The sequence below is a fragment of the Podarcis liolepis genome (genome assembly GCF_965112155.1).
Source record: "Podarcis liolepis genome assembly, chromosome: 5".
NCBI classification, from domain to species: Eukaryota; Metazoa; Chordata; class Lepidosauria; order Squamata; family Lacertidae; genus Podarcis; species Podarcis liolepis.
In genome coordinates this window covers 2199240-2217821 of record NC_139556.1, presented here as the reverse complement: position 1 = coordinate 2217821, position 18582 = coordinate 2199240, and the positions used below count along the sequence as shown (strand labels likewise).

Sequence of the window (18582 nt, the reverse complement as noted above, 5' to 3'; positions counted from 1 at the left end):
CAGGTTAAGATTACCTCAACTTTCTAAGCATCTGGCTAAGAAAGTGGCTCCCTAAGGGGGATGCGGGTGGTGCTGTGGTCTAAACCACAGAGCCTAGGGCTTGCCAATCAGAAGGTTGGCGGTTCGAATCCCCGCGACTGGGTGAGCTCCCGTTGCTTGGTCCCAGCTCCTGCCCACCTAGCAGTTCGAAAGCACGTCAAAGTGCAAGTAGATAGATACCACTCCGGCAGGAAGGTAAACAGCATTTCTGTTTTTTTCTGCTGGCCACATGACCCGGAAGCTGTCTGCGGACAAATGCCAGCTCCCTCGGCCTATAGAGAGAGATGAGCGCGCAACCCCAGAGTCGTTTGTGACTGGACCTAACGGTCAGGGATACCTCTACCTTTACCTAAGCTTGTCTAAACAAGAACATTTTTAGCAGGCACAGAAAAGAATACAGTGAGAGTGACTGCTTGATCACAATAGGCAGGGAGTTCCAAAGTGCAGGCACTGCCATGCTAAACAATCATGTTCTTACAAATGCAGAATGGGCATTATGTGGCACCTGTAGTGGTGCCAATTCTATCAATCGAAGCAGTCAAGTGGGCACGTGTAAGGCATGGTGATCCTGTAGGTATATGGAAATGCTAGTGTTTTACATACTACTAATTTTTACTGCTCAGAAGCATTTGCTTTTATTTCACTTAATTTTTATGTCTTATTTCCATAGTGGAATTTAAGAAAGTGTTCCCTGAATTCCATGGTAGTCTCCCATCAAGGCACTGATCAGATTCAAATCATCTTAGATTCAGAAAAGTTGCTATATTGTGTACCTTCAGACTATGCCTTCAAACTGAAAGCTCCAAGGAGAAAAAATATTTATATAATAAGTTTCTATCTAATATTTAGCTTTCCTGCTCAATATTAGATTACAGATTTGTTAGAATATTGACCTAACTTGTCCTTTCCTTGTGCTGCAAAAAGAGGCTTTATGGTCCAGTTTTCAGAGCTAGGCTCAGCAGTGCTACAAATTACAGAAGAATAGTTTATCAGAAGTGACTTACTGGAGGGAAGTAAGTGCCCTTGGTGCTTGAAGAACTGCTGGATGATGCCCCAGTAACATGGGCTCTATCATATGGAGGTCCACTACTTCCACCCATAATACTGAGTGAGCTGATCACAGATTTGCCACGGGACATTCCTAAAACAGAAAGAAAACTAATCAACATTCACAACATTGATAGTATACAAGACAATATAGAATACAATAGTATTCTGGATAACAGGGACCATATGCCCAAGCAAGCTTTAATAGCACCCATATTTTCTCCAAATAACATGAATAACTACTCTTTTGGGGAGGCTTTACACATTTTAAAGAATCTCCAACAAGTACCACTTCTACACACATTTGTTAAACCACCGAGTGGGCCACGGGCCATTGCCACTTTTCGGGATGGGGTGGGGGTAGAGTGGTTTGGATGCAGAGGTGGGGCTAGTCCAGCACTCCTATGCCACCCCACCCTCACTGTCACCCTGCCCACACATCTTCCCAGTATCTGTGACCCTGCTGCTTTGGAGGTCAGCTCTGTGGGGGCTTCCTGCTTGCATGGCCACTCCTACTATTCACACAAAACAGTAACTGTAAAGCGACACCTCACAGCTTATATGACCCTTCTTCCACTGGGGTCCTGGGTTGAAGGGAAGCAATTTGCCTGCCAGTCTCTCTGCTATCAACTTTTGCTGACAGCCCTCAGTTCCTGTGCTTGGGCTTTTCGTTTGTTTGTAAATGTCTATAAAGGAGATCCCTCCTGGTCTGTCCTATCACCCACACATTGGACACCCACTTTTACTAGGAAGGTAATGACGGCAAAAGTAAATATTCAAAGTTTATGAAATCATACAAACGTTTTCAATTTGCATAACCTACACAGGTTGCATAATTGAGCTTTAGTTGCTATTAGATAATGTGTCCAGGTCTGGCGTATGCATGTACTTTAGGAAAGATTACTACACACAGTGCTATTGAAAGGCAGTTAATTCCTGCCAAGAAGATCTGAAGATGGAGGAGGAAAGCCAGCACTCAATCAAAAGGACTAGACCAGCAATCACCAACCTGGTGCCCTCCAGCTATACTGGACAACAACTCCCATCAGCATTAGCCACCTAAGTTGGGCTTGCTGGGGGTGATGGAAGATGCAGTCCAATAAAGCTCTAAGGCACCAGACTGGTGAAAGTTAGAGTGGATGTTTTAGTTGGTAAGTCTTAAAACATATACTTCCACATGGCACACTCCACCTACCCTTATTCTGAGTTCACAATAACACCACCGGGTCTACTGCTAATCACTTTTCAGCACCACTCCTATCAGCCTATTAGGGCTTCAGTAAACTGTTAATTGGGATATATTTGAGCCTAGGAATTGCCACACTTATGCCAGTGGAAGAAGCGGGTGGTGCATAAAACTCCAACTGACTATAAAAATAATGTTTGAGGATTCTAGTTGCAGCTTCTGCAAGAACAGTTGCCAAAAATAGAAGCCAGAACTCACATTGTTTTGTTGGCACACATCAGCAAAACTATGAGAAGCTTCATTCAGACAGAACATAAGAGACAACAAAGTTCCAAAATGCTTGTATGTCTGATGACTAACCAGGAAGAGATCCAGAGAGAGAGCTTGGGTGAGGAACGTAGCCCAGTGGTACAGAAGCTGGTCCATGTGCGACATAGTCATTGCTCATGGTTTCTCCATCCCCTTTCATGCGCTGACACAATACCCTCTGGCAAACAAAGTACATGGCACCAACCAAAAAAACTGTGAGAATCACACCAATGATAGAACCTATTGTATTGGTGGCTTGCGGGGCTGGTTCCTCTGTTGTGTCTAAAAGTAAGGAGATAACAAATACACATTTTAAATAACTTGAACCTTAGAGTCCTGCCACTCTATACGATTACAATAATCTTTATTGTCATTGTCCCATACGGAACAACGAAATTGAAAAATCTACATAAAACATTCAAAACCCAACAAGCCTGCTATGCCAGCTATCCCAACCTGGTTAGCCCTCTAAAAACTCTGATACCCCATTTTAACTACAATAACTCCCATAGAGACTCCTTAAAGGTAAGGGGACCCCTGACCATTAGGTCCAGTCGTGACCGACTCTGGGGTTGCGGCGCTCATCTAGCTTTACTGGCCGAGGGAGCCGGCATACAGCTTCCAGGTCATGACTAAGCCGCTTCTGGCGAACCAGAGCAGCGCATGGAAACGCTGTTTACCTTCCCGACGGAGCGGTGCCTATTTATCTACTTGCACTTTGACGTGCTTTGGAACTGCTAGGTGCGCAGGAGCAGGGACTGAGCAACGGGAGCTCACCCAGTCGCGGGGATTCAAACCACCGACCTTCTGATCAGCAAGTCCTAGGCTCTGGGGTAGAAACTGTTTCTCAGGCGGCTAGTCCTAGTCTTTATAACCCTATACCTTCTTCCAGAAGGCAGAAGCTGAAAGAGATCATTTCCGGGGTGCACACTATCCTGCGCTATCTCTGCAGCTATCTTATGGCACCTGGAAGCATAGATTTGATCCAAGGTGGGAAGAGTGCACCCAATTATTCTCTCCGCAGTCTTTACAACCCTAGACAGCATTGTTTTTTCCCTGACCGTGAGCTCCCAAACAACACACACAGACCACAAGTTAATACACTCTCAACAGTACAATGGTAAAATGCCATCAACAGGTCCTTTGAGAGATTGTTTTTCCTGAGGATTCTCAGAAAATATAACCTCTGCTGTGCTCTCTTCATCAGGTCTTTGCTGTTTTCTCCCCAGGTTAGGTCATCTCTCACATCCATTCCCAGAAATCGAATACCTTGATCCCTTATGAATCTTAACTTGCCACAAATATTTAGTGGGAGATGTAGGATGTGATGAAATATCTGCTCCTAGCTTAAGTGAGAAGTGAGGTAGCAAGAAACTGATGGGATTAATGGAATTGTACAGAGATGCTTGAAAGGGGACATTTTAGCTCTCCTGAGAATGGATAAAAGTATTCTTTAACTAGATGATGAGAGTTAAGAGCTGAAGCACATGCCTTTTGAGCCATGGGATTGTTGTAAAAATGGCATTGTGCAGCTGTACCATTAAAATTCTACTGCATGGATGGTCTCAACCATGTGGGAAGTCTTCGTGTCCTAGTCTGCCAGGAAGGTTGAGCAGGAAGACTAATTCTTTCCACATGATAAGAGCCATCTGCATGGTAGAGAGTCTGTAAGGTGTAGCTAGGGGTAAAGAATGTGATATACGGATGCTGTCTGGTTCCTAATTCTGTTTATTCTGTTCATTCTCTCACTTCAATTCCAGAATAACAGTAGCGTAAGCTATTTATCTTTATTTCAACTAATATAAAGCTAACTTCTATCATTTGTATTCTACAAGCAAGATAACTTATGAACTGGATCAAAATACAGTGGTGCCCCGCAAGACGAATGCCTTGCAAGACGAAAAAGTCGCTAGACGAAAGAGTTTTCCGTTTTTGCGTTGCTTCGCTAGACGAATTTCCCTATGGGCTTGCTTCGCAAGACGAAAACATCTTGCGCTTTTTTTTTAAAGCCGCTTGAAGAGGCACAGTTGCAACGGACCGTGCTTCGCAAGACCAAAAACATCGCAAGACGAAAAGACTCGCAGAATGAATTCTTTTCGTCTTGCGAGGCACCACTGTAGTAGTTGTTTTGTATTTAAACTTCATACTTACAGCATCCCTGTTCATCAGAGCTATCACTGCAGTCAAAGTTGTGGTCACATTTCTTGTTTTTCCCAATGCACTGCCCACTGGCACATCGGAACTGATCTGTTAAACAAAGCACTGGAGGAGGATAAAAGCAAACATGTGTTTACTTAGTATCACAAATTTCTGAAACAACTAGCCAATTGCTCAGCATAAAAATCAAGATAATGAATAGTATCAAAGCCTATCATTACAAGAGTTCTAAATCAGGAGGCAAATCAAGCCTATTTGACTTGAACAATGTACAAATTTGAGGCCCTGGGGGCTCTGGCAGATGACTGCTTTTTGTAGCAGGTGTAAATAGGGAGAATCAATAAGACCCTAATCCACCCTAATCCACCTTCTCTAGAGACCCTCCAGCAATTCAGAAACCACTATTGTAGCCCACTATATGTTACCTAAAACCTCAAGCATGTGAGGAACAGGCTAGTCTCCACTAGCAGAAGAAGAGAGCAGAGTTGGCTCTTGAGAGAGAGAGTGAGAGATAAAAATCACTCTTGTTTTCTAGCTCTCCCTTCCTCCATCCATTTCAGAAAATTTCATAAAGGAAGAAGGGACAAAGGGAGTTGCCAATGGGAAGAGGGCAGGTATCACTCCTCACAAGTCAGAGAGTCTATGGCACTGAATGCAAAATTCAGCTTCTCAAGAATTTGAGTTTTGCAAATTTTAAATCCTTTGGGCTGTAAATATATGCTTAAAAGTCTTGTCCCATGTGACTCCTTGCTTTTCCCAACAGCAAACAAAATTGGAATACACAAACTGGTAAAATTACAGAACAGGAACTATGCAAATTCACTCAATTTGCAAGGTTTCAGTAAGTTTCAGAATTCAGTTTCTCTCAGTAAAGAAACTGGATTTCCTAAGCTCAGAATTGTACTTCTTATTGCTGCACAGAATACATACAGCAGTAGGTATCTGTTAGAACAGATAATTCATTCTAAAGAGATTTTCGTTGTTTGAAATATGTATATCAAGATTGTTTAAAAAGTTGCCACTGTTCCTCTTCCTTTTCATCTCCAATTTCATCTTCATTTCAATTTTCCAGTTTCTTTCATGAGCTGGAAAAATTAATACCTTCACATTTCTTTTCATCTGAGCTATCCTGACAATTTGCTTCTCCATTGCACTGAAGGATACTGTCAATGCACTGGCCACTCTCGCACTGGAACTGGGACTCTGAGCACATAGGGCAGTTCTTTTCATCACTGGCATCTTCACATTCAGTGAACCCATCACAGCGCCAAGCCGCAGGAATACAGTCAATCTCCCCTGTGAAACATGTGAAGTGCTGAGGAGAGCATGTTGGTGGTTCTGTTACGAAAAAGTTTTGGTTTTTTTCAGAAGAATGAAACTGTGAAGTAACAGCACATAAACGTCTGATCAAGTGTCAAAAATATCTATGGGAAGATAGAAGCCATATTTATGGAAAACCAAAACTAAGGCTCTGCTTGAATTGTGAACAACCAACCTCTGCCTCTCCCACTGCAATGACTGAACTCTGGTGATGCAATGATGTATAGTCAAACTAAACTCCGGAATCTACACAGCAGAATAGAAACAGCCTCAAATGTAATGTCTTTTCTACTCAAGATCTACATGGTTTCCAGAGCAATAGACACTCCGGGTTCAAAACAAAATCAGTGTTAAATAAAAAAAATTGCAACCTGGAGCTGATAATGGGTCTATTTATATTTTGTTATTTTGTCCCTGGGATTATCCTCAAGGAGATATTGTGAGGATGCCTGACTCACCTCACCCCTCCCTCCTACTGCCCCTCCCAGCCACTCTCACTATGGTTTTGAAAGTGCCACAATCAAAGAAAGAAGGCAGATTTCAATCTGAGGAGGGAGTGGGCAATCCCATGTCCAGCTACACAACTCTTTGTAAAATCTTCCCTCTCTGTCTCTCCTCCCTTTGTTTTAAAACGAGAAATCCACTAGCCTGTTGTCAAGCTATGGCACAGATGAGTTGTACTTTGGGCCATTTGGATATATAAACTGAAAGCCATGAGCCATTGCTCTTATGCCAACTAGCATACAAACTTTGCAGTATTTTAGGGTACTTCTGGGCAATACACTAATTGAAATACTTGGTTATAAACAGGGCAACAGTCGCTTTGTTGGGCACTGTTGGGAACAACGAGCACGGGTCTAATCTGCTGAGTTGTGTCTTTTCTACTCATCTCACTAGGCCAGTGGTAGGCAACCTAAGGCCCAGGGGCCGGATGCGGCCCAATCGCCTTCTCAATCCGGCCCACAGATGGTCCAGGAATCAGCACGTTTTTACATTATTAGAATGTGTCCTTTTATTTAAAATGCATCTCTGGGTTATTTGTGGGGCCTGCCTGATGTTTCTACATGAGTAGAATGTGTGCTCTTATTGAAAATGCATCTCTAGGTTATTTTGGGGGCATAGGAATTCATTCATTTTTTTCTTCAAAATATAGTCCGGCCCACCACATGGTCTGAGGGACTGTGGACTGGCCCACAGCTGAAAAAGGTTGCTGACCCCTGCACTAGGCTGTTAAGTTCTCACACACACACACACACACACACACACACACACGAATCCTCCTTTGCCTCTGCTAGGTGTTCCATGCCCAATAAGTGCCTTTGCCTGGCAGCGCTGTGGTCTATAGATTGCAGAAAAATACTGGGCAAGGTTTTGCCCACTATCCTCTCTGTGCAATGGCTCATGGGAAAAAGCTGTACTATGAGTCCTTGCAAGGGGGAGGAAGCCTATATAAGGCTGCTTTCCCTGGAACTCAGAGCCATTTTGCTTTGAGAGCATCCTGCCTGCCCACCCTCAGGTTAGAGCCTACACTGAGCAATTTTGGGTTGCTGGTTGACAGAGCCAGAAAGGATTCCTGCCCCCCTCAACCTGATTGGCACTTCGTTGGGCTTCCCTCCCCACTTTCCCTCAGTGAAATTATGGCCTTCCTTTGTTAGGTGGAAGAACATTGTTTGTATGAGGGTGGAAATGGCATTGGACAGGATCGACACAGGGGCCTGAGTGGGGGATTGACCAAGCTTGGGTTGGGTATCTGCCTGGTTGGAATCTGCACCCTGGTCCCCCAGTGAGATCTTGCTTGCTTGGCTTGCACCACGGGAACTCAACACTGGCCAACTCCTATGGAACAGGTTTGGAGTAGTCCAAACCCAGTGGATTCATTCCATCAATATGGGCCTTGTGGAATTATGAACTGATCCTAGTAAAGTTTTGGCCTGATTTTATCCCATCACTGTTGTACAGTCTGGTTATTTTGCTGCTCTTATGGGTCATATAATGCCTGGGCAATAAGCTCCTTATTATGCCTTTATGTTTCAGTGGGACATGAAGAGTTCTGTTTTTAGTGCAATCCAGTTGTGTTCATGAAGGCAGCTCATGTTCCAATGTTCTACAATAAGTCTATATGAAAACATTAAAAAGGGATATAATGTACAGCAGATGGGTGCACCACAGTGACTCAGTGTCTAGTTATGTGCTTTCTATAAATGCATTCAATAGGTCTTGTTTCAGAGTGAGGGCTTTTTAAGCTCCTTCCAGTCACCACCACAATCTCAATGCAGCTGTTCACACCTAGGACTCAGCTATACAACTGCAAATAAAACATTTCAAGTGTGTTTTAAGTGAAATATACAATGTGACACTAGATGGTGATGCTGAGCCTTATAGAAAATTCAATGTATTTTTAAAAACACTTTAAAAAAAAACACTTTCAGAACGGTTTTTATTTGTGTGTAGATTCCACCCTAGTTAGCAAAACTGTAGTTACTATTGATTGAATGGAGCATAAATTTGGAGATATCTATTTTTCTCTTTCTCTCATACACTTACATTTTAGCATAGCATTAAATGTCTAGGAAAGCATTGCTGAAATACCCTTGTTCTAGGATGTAGACATGTTTGCTGTGGAAATAAGCTAACTAATTCACATTGGTTTAACACTTCAAAATCCTCACACTTTCTCTGTAAGGTCAGAGACAGAGAAAAAATGTTAACTGCCCTAAATGTCTAGCCTTGGACTGCAGAGGCATCTCTCTTAACAATGGTTTGGAGCAAGATGCAAGCTTGTGCACTCCTTCTTCCCTCTTTAGTACAAATCTTTCCCCCACCCCACCCCAAGCCAGCTCTGTTTTAATCATGATTTAGAATGATATGATTTTAGTCATGGTTAGCACTACCTGGGCTTCCCACTTCCCGCCACTTTGACGTGCTTTCAAACTGCTAGGTGGGCAGGAGCTAGGACTGAGCAACGGGAGCTCACCCCGTGGCGGGGATTCGAACTGCCGACCTGATCGGCAAGCCCTAGGCTCAGTGGTTTAGACCACAGCACCACCTGCATCCCTCTGTGTATTGACTTATATAGGGGGAAGGATGCCACTTAAAAATGGAAACAAAATATAAAGAAGCTTTACCTCCACAAGAAAGTTCATCCTGAAGCAAGACAAGGTGCACAGGGCAGGAACAACGTGTCGTTCCATCACCTTTGACAATGCAAATGTGTGAGCAACCACCGTTATCTTGGGAACAGGGGTGCTGTCCTACGGAGCAAAATAAGAGTGGAAACCTATTGTTCATGTATTAAAACTGTTTTAAAAAAATAAAATACAGCATATATCAGTGGTTTCCAAATTATATTCAAGGTAACCCTACGGCTCATTAGGAGTTTACTGGGGGATCCCTCAATGGTAGTGAACAGCATAATAAAGAAACCAACAAAATCTTAAGCATGTGTGATACGGGCCATTTAGTTTTTCTTCCCTGTTATGTTGCTTGACACTTACTGTACTCCTGTATGTTGAGTTCCTTAACAGCATGAATATCGCTGAGCTGGGTAATACGAGCCTGAACTTTCATACGACCCTCTCGAAGTGTTGTGTCAATCTTTTCAATCATCTGTTGATGTCTGTCAATCCAGTACAGCCAGTTTTCAAACACAGTCAGCCCTACTGGTTGTAGTATGTTGGTATCTTCTAAGACTATCCGATTGGCTCCTATGGAGTGGAGAAGAAATAGAGTTGAAAAATGTGGCAACAAGGGTTCAATGAGAAATAATGCACCAATAATGCACCAATAATGCACTACTCGCTGCCCCCACGCACGTGTTTGGTTGGTCTTCCAAGGAGAACGTCACCTCATGAAATCACCCCGTCCAAAACGGATTACAAGTCTCTATCCAGATGAACTAATTTCCCATCTTAATATCTGGATTACATTAGTTTTGGGCTGAAAGGAAGCAAGCAATCTCCATACCTGTTCAGGATTCCTCACAGCCTCCCTCAGACAAACAAGAGGAAAAGACGCATCCTGAGGCACCCCAATGGCCAACAGCCAGAAGGCGGAACAACAGCCCTCAACACCCCCTGTATGCTTTATGCAAAGTCTAGATTACAAGACCCTGTGCCAGGTTTCAGCAGTGGGAGACAGCTGTTGCCCTCAACCTTACAGATTTCTGGTGGGCCACTGTGGGAAACAGAATGCTGTACTAGGTGAACGGTTTGTCTGATCCAGGACAGGGGGTGGGTGGGTCTGGGTGTGTAAAACCTGTCTTTCTAATATACATGTTGAATTACATAATATGTAGCAGATCCTACCACTTATCACCAATTAATACAGTGCTACCTCGGGTTAAGAACTTAATTTGTTCCGGAGGTCCGTTCTTAACCTGGAACTGTTCTTAACCTGAAGCACCACTTTAGCTAATGGGGCCTCCTGCTGCTGCCGTGCCATTGCTGCGCAATTTCTGTTCTCATCCTGAAGCAAAGTTCTTAACCCGAGGTACCACTGTAATTAAATATAGAGCAACACACCTCACTGTATGCCAATTACGTGAAGTTGTTCAATTTACCACAGGCTATCATGTGGGGGACTTGTGTGAGGGAAAACTTAATGATTTAGAGTCTCAGGCAGCAGCTGATCAAGCAAACAAGAAAAGTTTTATTAAAAAAGAAGATTGTGAAACCAAACAGGCCAGGAAATGTGTTCTTTCAAGTAGAAGTTAACTTATTACTAAAACGAGGTAAAAAGATGACAGAGGCTTAAACACAATTCTATGGGTATAGCTCTTCTTAAACTTTAGCTTCTGTTACTTAGTTTTGGCAGTTAAATAATTTTAAAGCAGCACAGCTTCCCTCCTAGGTTAAGACCTTAGCTGAGGAGTGAGGGGCACTTTCCCTCACTTTCCACTCTCTTCACAACCTGAGGTATTCCCAATGGTCTAGCAGACCCAGGGGGTCCCCTCCCCCCTTTTTCCTGGGAGTCTTCTGGACCCGGAAGAACTCTCCCCTCCTGGCTGGACGGAGACCCAGGGAGCCGGAATTCCCTCAGGTTCCACCTCCCAGAACACTCCGGAGAGCGTCCTCTTGCTCCAGATGGTCTCCTCAGGGTGGATGCTTAACTCAACTCAGAACCAGGTCTCCCTCAGTCAAATCCTATCCTACTCCCTAGCTCTCCTCTGAAATCCAGCCCTATCTATCTTCTCAACCTTCCCTGAACCTTAGCCTTCCCTATCTATCTCACGCTCTCCCTCAGAAACGGCTCCTTTTATTCTCCCTCCCAGAGTGCTGCTCCTCCCCCTTCTGTGTCTCGCTGACTCTGTAGCCAATCAGAGAGAGGCACCAGCCCTCTGGTGGAGTTTCAGGGGGACTGCGTCGTCAGGCTCTGGTCTGGCTCTGCTGTCCACCACAGTGGCTTTCATCAATTAAAATTGAACTATACCAGCATAATAAAAACAACAACTTTTAAAGACTACATCTTAGAGAAATTTATATTTTTATACTCATACGATTGTTGCCCACGGCCTTGACAAATTTGTAGTAACAGTATTAATAAAATAACGTAGATCATACACCCATGACAACATTCATGATGTAAGAGAGAAAAGTTACCAAAGGCACCAACAAACACAAATCCAGCTTGATTTCATATTGAACCTCCCAATCACCACAACAATTTATAGTGATTTTATTTAATTCCTTTTCCTTGTTTTTATTTTTCTGACAGCCAGTGCATAGGGGGCCACTTTGCATGTCACAAAGCTATTACTGTCTCTCAAAAGAGACAATCGGGACCATTTTTGTGGGGGGTGTACTTGCTTGCTTCTGCAAATGGAAGTTTCAGAAGGCCATCTCTTGGGTCTGTATAAATTGCTATACCGCTGAATACTGATGTTGAAATGACATCATGATAAGGCATATTGCCTGGTTGAAACACTTGAGTGAAATATGAACAAAAGGTGGAGACTGACAGCTTCCCAGGGGACAGCTCAGCTGAACTTTTCTCGAGAGCAGGCACCATCTCTCCCTGCTCCTCCCTCCTCTCGTGATGACAATAAGCCCTCACCTGTAAACTTACACAAACCAGCACAAACGCTTTAAGCTGAACTGCCTGCTCTCAGCACTTAGCTAATTGTGCAGAGCCTGCTAACAATCCAGGAGGAACCCCCCATGGCTAGACAATCAAAGATCCACACCCATGAGGGGGGAGTATTTTGATTTTGATTTTCTGGTGGTGTTTACGTTGTTGGTTCCCAATAAATAGCTACCCTTCATATTAAAAATGAAGGTTTTAAAATTTTATTTAAAGGAGGCTATCTCTTTGCTTGAAGGGACACGGGTAGCGCTGTGGGTTAAACCACAGAGCCTAGGACTTGCTGATCAGAAGGTTGGTGGTTTGAATCCCGGTGAGCTCCCGTTGCTCGGTCCTTGCTCCTGCCAACCTAGCAGTTTGAAAGCACGTCAAAGTGCAAGTAGATAAATAGGTACCGCTCCGGCGGGAAGGTAAACGGCATTTCCGTGCACTGCTCTGGTTCGCCAGAAGCAGCTTAATCATGCTGGCCACATGACCCGGAAGCTGTACGCCGGCTCCCTCGGCCAGTAAAGCGAGATGAGCACCGCAACCCCAGAGTCGGCCACGACTGGACCTAATGGTCAGGGGTCCCTTTACCTTTACTATCTCTTTGCTTGCTTGCTTGCCCTCCCTCCCTCCCTTTGAGATGGGTTTTTTTTGGGGGGGGTCCTTCTGTGGCAGGGGGAAATGGAAGAGGAAGATTTAACTAACGGCCTTATGCTGAAATAGGAGGTTGGGTACTATGTGACATGAGGTGAGAATGATGGGGAGAGTGTTTGTCAGTAAGCAGTGCAAGAAAATGTGTCTCTACTCACAAGCAAGCCCTGCTGAATTCAATGGGGCTTATTCCACTTAGACCTCTGAAACAGATGCAACTTGAACTACTCTTAATTTAGTTGAAAATATATTAAAGATATTATATGGAAGTTTATTTAATATTTTTATTAAATCAACTACTTACTTAAATTGTAAAAATGCCCACAAAATTGCATAGAGGCGCAGAGTTCCACGTGACATTGGGGGGGGGGGCTCACTGCATGCACATGACGTCACACACATGTAACATTACACATGTTGGGAGGAGGCTGTGAGGCCCAGGGGAGGCCCAGCTGGAGCCGGCCCCTCAACAATTAGTTGTAGGTCCGTTCTGGATTCTAGCCAGAACGGCTAAGGGAGCTGGGCATGTTTAGCCTGGAGAAGAGGAGGTTAAGGGGTGATATGATAGCCATGTTCAAATATATAAAAGGATGTCACATAGAGGAGGGAGAAAGGTTGTTTTCTGCTGCTCCAGAGAAGCGGACACGGAGCAATGGATCCAAACTACAAGAAAGAAGATTCCACCTAAACATTAGGAAGAACTTCCTGACAGTAAGAGCTGTTCGACAGTGGAATTTGCTGCCAAGGAGTGTGGTGGAGTCTCCTACTTTGGAGGTCTTTAAGCAGAGGCTTGACAACCATATGTCAGGAGTGCTCTGATGGTGTTTCCTGCTTGGCAGGGGGTTGGACTCGATGGCCCTTGTGGTCTCTTCCAACTCTATGATTCTATGATTCTATGATTCTATGATCCAATCCATCCCTTAGTTGACACTCTCAAGATTAATGCAGAGCTCAGTCCTGGAAAATAATAATAGTCTAAAACATATTGATAAGCTGCTTTACAGAGCTGGTTATCACCCAATTCCATAGAGCTTAGCGCAAGAAAATGCTCAGTGGGCACACTAGCAATCTTTTTAGTACAGTGGTACCTCTGGATGCGAACGGGATCTGTTCCAGAGCCCCGTTCGCATTCTGACGTTTACACAACCCTTGCCTGCAGGTCACGATTCACCGCTTCCGCGCATTTGTGTGACGTCATTTTGAGTGTCTGTGCATGCGACAAAACCCGGAAGCAACATGCTCCGTTACTTCCTGGTCGCCACGGGGCGTAACCAGAAAATGCTCAACCTGAAGCATGTTTAACCCGAGGTATAACTGTATATTTAAACTGAGCGTAGTCTGCTCTTGCCTCACAGAAATTTCTGCAAATTCACTACAATGAAAATATAAAGAGGAAAGGGGAAACCAGCAATGGAGCAAGAGAGAATACCCATTCCTTCCTACCAGTTTATGAAATACTTACAACACTGATTAAAATTGGTAAAAGGAAGTTGTTGTTTTACTCTACCTGAAAGGTCACTGCTCTCAATTTTCCGGAGGTCAAAATCTGCCCAGAATAACTTCCCCAACTGGTTGTCAATTGCCAAGGCTACAGGCTTGCTCAGTCCACTGGAAAATAAGACCTCACGTTCAGTTCCATCTAATGCAGCCCTTTCTATTTTAGGAGGAGACCTCTCCTGGTGATTGGTGAAATACATGTACCTATAAAAACAGAGTTAGATCATTTATGTCCTTTTCTTAAAAGCTGTCCTTCCCCATATATTTATTTATGGAGCATAATATCTAAGATGTTGATATTACCGTATTTTGCGCCCTATAGGACGCACCTAGATTTTTTTTGGGGGGGGGGAATAAATGGGGGAAAATTATTTTCCCCCCCAGGCGCGAGGCTGGGGCGGGGGAAGCCCGAGCTTCCCCCGACCCCAGCCCCCAGAACAGGAAGCTCTCCGGAAGCCCGAGCTTCCCCCGACCCCAGAACAGGACCCAGAGTGATGCCGAAGCTGCACGCAGCTTTGGCATCGCTCTAGGAGCTTGCGGGGCTGGGGGAGGGGGAAGCCCTCCGCCAGTGGTGTAGCGTGGGTTGTCAGCACCCGGGGCAAGGCAAGTAATTTGCGCTCCCTAACCCGTGGATTTGCGCCCCCTAACCCATGGATTTGCACCCCCTAACCCTAACCCCCAGATGTTGTGCCCGGCCCCCCCTGCACCCCCCACGCTACGCCACTGCCCTCCGCCAACCTCCAAACCAGGTCGGGAGACAGTGGGATGGCGCGCTCCCCGCTGTCCCCCGAGCTTGCGGGGCTGGCGGTGGGGCTCTCCAGGCTTCAGCGAAAGCCTGCATTCGCCCCATAGGACACACACACATTTCCCCTTCATTTTTGGAGGGGAAGAAGTGCGTCCTATAGGGCGAAAAATACGGTATATATATTTTAAAGTTGTACTTCCCTGATCCAATAATGATAAATGTCAAATTTCATAACAGCTATACCCTAACTATTCAACTCTCTCATTTTTCCCCCACCCCGTTTTTCTCTCTCTTACACAGCCACACTCCCCACTGCCATCCCTCTACCAGTCTCTAAGTCCACCCAACATGTCATTCCACTCTGCTGTCAACCGTTCTTCCATTACCTAGTTACTCTGTCACAGAAGCACCTTCTATTTCAAAAAGGTGAGCTGATGAAAAAGAGAACCTGGCGCTTTAATTGCTGAGTTTTAAGCATGTATATTCCATGCAACATTCTACCTACCCTTTTTCTGGGTTCACAACAATGGCCCTGGGCCTATCCTGATCTCCTTTCAGCACCACCCCCATCAGCCTTCCATCCAGGCGTGTAACATTGATTACATTTGTGGCTTCACAAGTCCAATAAACGTAACGACTGTAGATGTCAATACTCAGATCATAGGGTTGTATGTCTAGGTTCTGATTTGGAACTGGACTCATCACAACCGTAAAGCTCTGGGGAGGGAAGAAAAAGATTGAAGACTGATCCAAGGAAGCAACCAGAAGAGAATTAGCCACACAATGCAGAATTACTATATGAAAGCAATGGCTTTACAATAATTCAGAGCCTCAAAGTTCCTTGGCTCAAGTTACAGCCAAGCGTTGAAACAGAATATAATAATAATGTTCTCTCTCTCTCTCTCTCTCTCTCTCTTTCCCACCCATTTGGATGGGTTGCCCCAGCCATTCAGGGTGGCTTCCAACACATTTAAAAGCATAATAAAACCTCAAACATTAACAATCTGATACAATACAAAAAGTCACATAAACTTATATCAAATATAAGTACTGCCCTGAGACCTTCGGGTATAGGGCGGTTTAGAATGCGAGCAAGCAAGCAAGATTCAATAATCCATGAAAAGTGCAGCACTTCTCATTTTCATGCTTCTACTGTAATTCCAATAGAGAGAGATTGCTGTGTCAGCTGTATGTGGTTCCCACAGTTGGTGCCATGTATCTATCCATGCATGAGTTCATTTTTGAATATAACAGGAAATGTTCCCCCAATTTAGTGCGTGTTGAAGCATTTGAATGCACCCCTGCTGTTGTCTTTCATTTCATTTCATTTTAAAGTGAACAAGGAAGTAAAATAACTGTCCAGATAAATGCAGTCTTTGATATTTAATTCACCAGGTTGGCACTGTTTGTAACACACAATCTACAGTTAATATTCAGGTATCAGAAGGAAGTTTAGTACATATATTCAGAATATTTAAACATCAGCTTGACTTCTCATGCCCATTTTAATAGGGACAGAAAAAATATAACATATACTGTGGTTCTACTTCTAAAGCAAGGTCTCTCAAATGTTGTATTTTACTAGTTTTGTGGGATGTCTGTTCACAAATCTACAGCATTTGTGCTAATTTTAGCTAATTCGCCAAAGACTCATAAAACTAAGAGATAGGTAGGTTTGAAAAATAATATGATCTCCTCCTCAAAATTGAGGTATTCCTACTATTTACATCTGTTCTCCATCTATGACCGTATTCCACTAGCAAACATGTACTCAGTAGATTTTAGTATACAAAATTCATTTATAAAATATTTAGAACATGAATACCATTTTAAAGATCCCTATTCCTCCCCCCCCCCCACACACTTTGGAAACCCAAAGAACCCACACTTAAGATACCTGACTGCCATCCTCCTGCGACCTCCTGATAATGTTTTGCCGGGAGTCAATCCAGTACAGGTGCTTGTCTACAGGGTCATAGTCAATGGCTCGGATGTTCCTGAGGCTATGGATTGGAAGGATAATATCTGGACTCTGCTGCTCATCTATCACCATGCGATTTATTGCATTCTTCTGACTGAAGAGCAGGAAACTGGTAGGGGCTTAAACATAAATACAAAAAAGCCAACCGGTCATTTTCAAAAACAATTATTAAACTATTCATTTAACAAAAACATGTTTATGCTACTTAGCAAATTAGGGCTGCTATCTTTAATTAATTGGCAAAAACAAAACAAAACTAACTAAACAGTGAGGGGTGTGTGACATACAAATTGTTTTTCACACACAATTTTTAAAATATATTTTGCTCTGGATATCTTGATAGTCTCCATTATGGCTTTAGTATTAAGAATTAAGCTCAAATCTTAAATTCAAGCATGTTTCAGTCATGAACTTGCTGGATAGCCTCCAACAAGGCTCTAGGCTCCCTGAGTTCTGCAATCTGAAATATAGGTATATTACTAGTGGCCTATGATTAGTGTTAGGATTAGAGAACTAATTCATACAATGTGTTTTGAGCATTTAGGGAAACAACCAAATAGAAAATTACTGAGTTTTTCAGCCATGAATAAAAAACAAAAAGCCTAACACATGCAACCTATATTCAAATCTTGCATGATTCAAACTATATCAACAAACCTGTCTATGTTACAAGTGGAACTGGCTCAGTATTTGGCATATTCCTGCTCCATCCACTACAGCTATAGCTCATTTTGGTTTGAATTTCAAACATTACTGTAATATTTGAGACGAACCACAAAAACATAGCCTTTTGCCCTCTGCACCACCTAACTGTGTTTATGGCTTACCACTACATGTTCTGTTGTCAGAATTCAAGGAATAGTGAGCTGGACATCCGCAGACAAAACCACCAACAGGCACTGCCAAGCAGAGGTGGGAACAATGCCCATTACTGGAGGCACATTCGTTCCAGCCCGCTTGACGAGATGAATGGAATACTAGGATATCCATCACATAATCCAAGTGGTTTTGGATGACAGTTCTGTTTTGGCCACTGGTCTTGTTGGCACGTTCAATGCTTCGCCGGCTCCAGTCTGTCCAATAGATGTAATCCTGGTACTGAGTCAGACCAAATGGATGAGGCAAGTCATCTGCTATAACATCACGGTCAAGACCTGTTTTAGAAAGAAAAATATATACTGATGTCAAGATTTCCCCACCTCTCCCACACTCAGAAGGAGAGTTGTAATCAAATGCATCTATAGTAACTCATAGATATAATGGAGAGCCAGTGTGGTGCAGTGATTAGCTAGTAGGACTACAAGTTGGGAACTCAGTTTCAAATTTGCACTCAGTTTCAAACCTACGCTGCGTAAACTTGATCCAATCACTAACCTACCCCACAGGGTTGCTGCAAGGACAAATGGGAAGAAGGAGAATAATGAATGCCACCTCCTTTTGATAAACAAGTATTACCGTATTTTTCGCTCCATAGAGCGCACCGAACCATAGGGCGCACCTAGTTTTTAAGGGGGGGGGGAATCAAGAAAAAAATCTTATTCCCCCCCCCCCCCAGCCCCAAAGAGCAGCGTACAGGCTGCACGCAAC

At 43.7% G+C, this 18582-nt stretch overlaps 1 protein-coding gene across 4 annotated transcripts in view; it reads right to left on the bottom strand.

Annotated features, from left to right (window-relative positions):
* LRP6 (LDL receptor related protein 6) overlaps positions 1 to 18582 on the bottom strand; it is a 107777-nt gene that overhangs the window by 8367 nt on the left and 80828 nt on the right. For 3 of the 4 annotated variants that reach the window (XR_014526256.1, XM_083503314.1, XM_083503316.1), the window contains 10 exons: positions 17823 to 18149; positions 16912 to 17114; positions 15520 to 15731; positions 14280 to 14473; positions 9553 to 9762; positions 9184 to 9309; positions 5840 to 6076; positions 4733 to 4843; positions 2633 to 2863; positions 1044 to 1180 (listed from right to left, as the gene is read on the bottom strand). Coding sequence is in view for 3 of the 4 variants with exons in the window: in XM_083503314.1 (XP_083359440.1) it covers positions 1044 to 1180; positions 2633 to 2863; positions 4733 to 4843; positions 5840 to 6076; positions 9184 to 9309; positions 9553 to 9762; positions 14280 to 14473; positions 15520 to 15731; positions 16912 to 17114; positions 17823 to 18149 (1988 nt within the window). In the remaining variant the exon portion in view is untranslated. The remainder of the gene's footprint in view (positions 1 to 1043; positions 1181 to 2632; positions 2864 to 4732; positions 4844 to 5839; positions 6077 to 9183; positions 9310 to 9552; positions 9763 to 14279; positions 14474 to 15519; positions 15732 to 16911; positions 17115 to 17822; positions 18150 to 18582) is intronic. The other variant, XM_083503315.1, reaches the window with a different exon arrangement.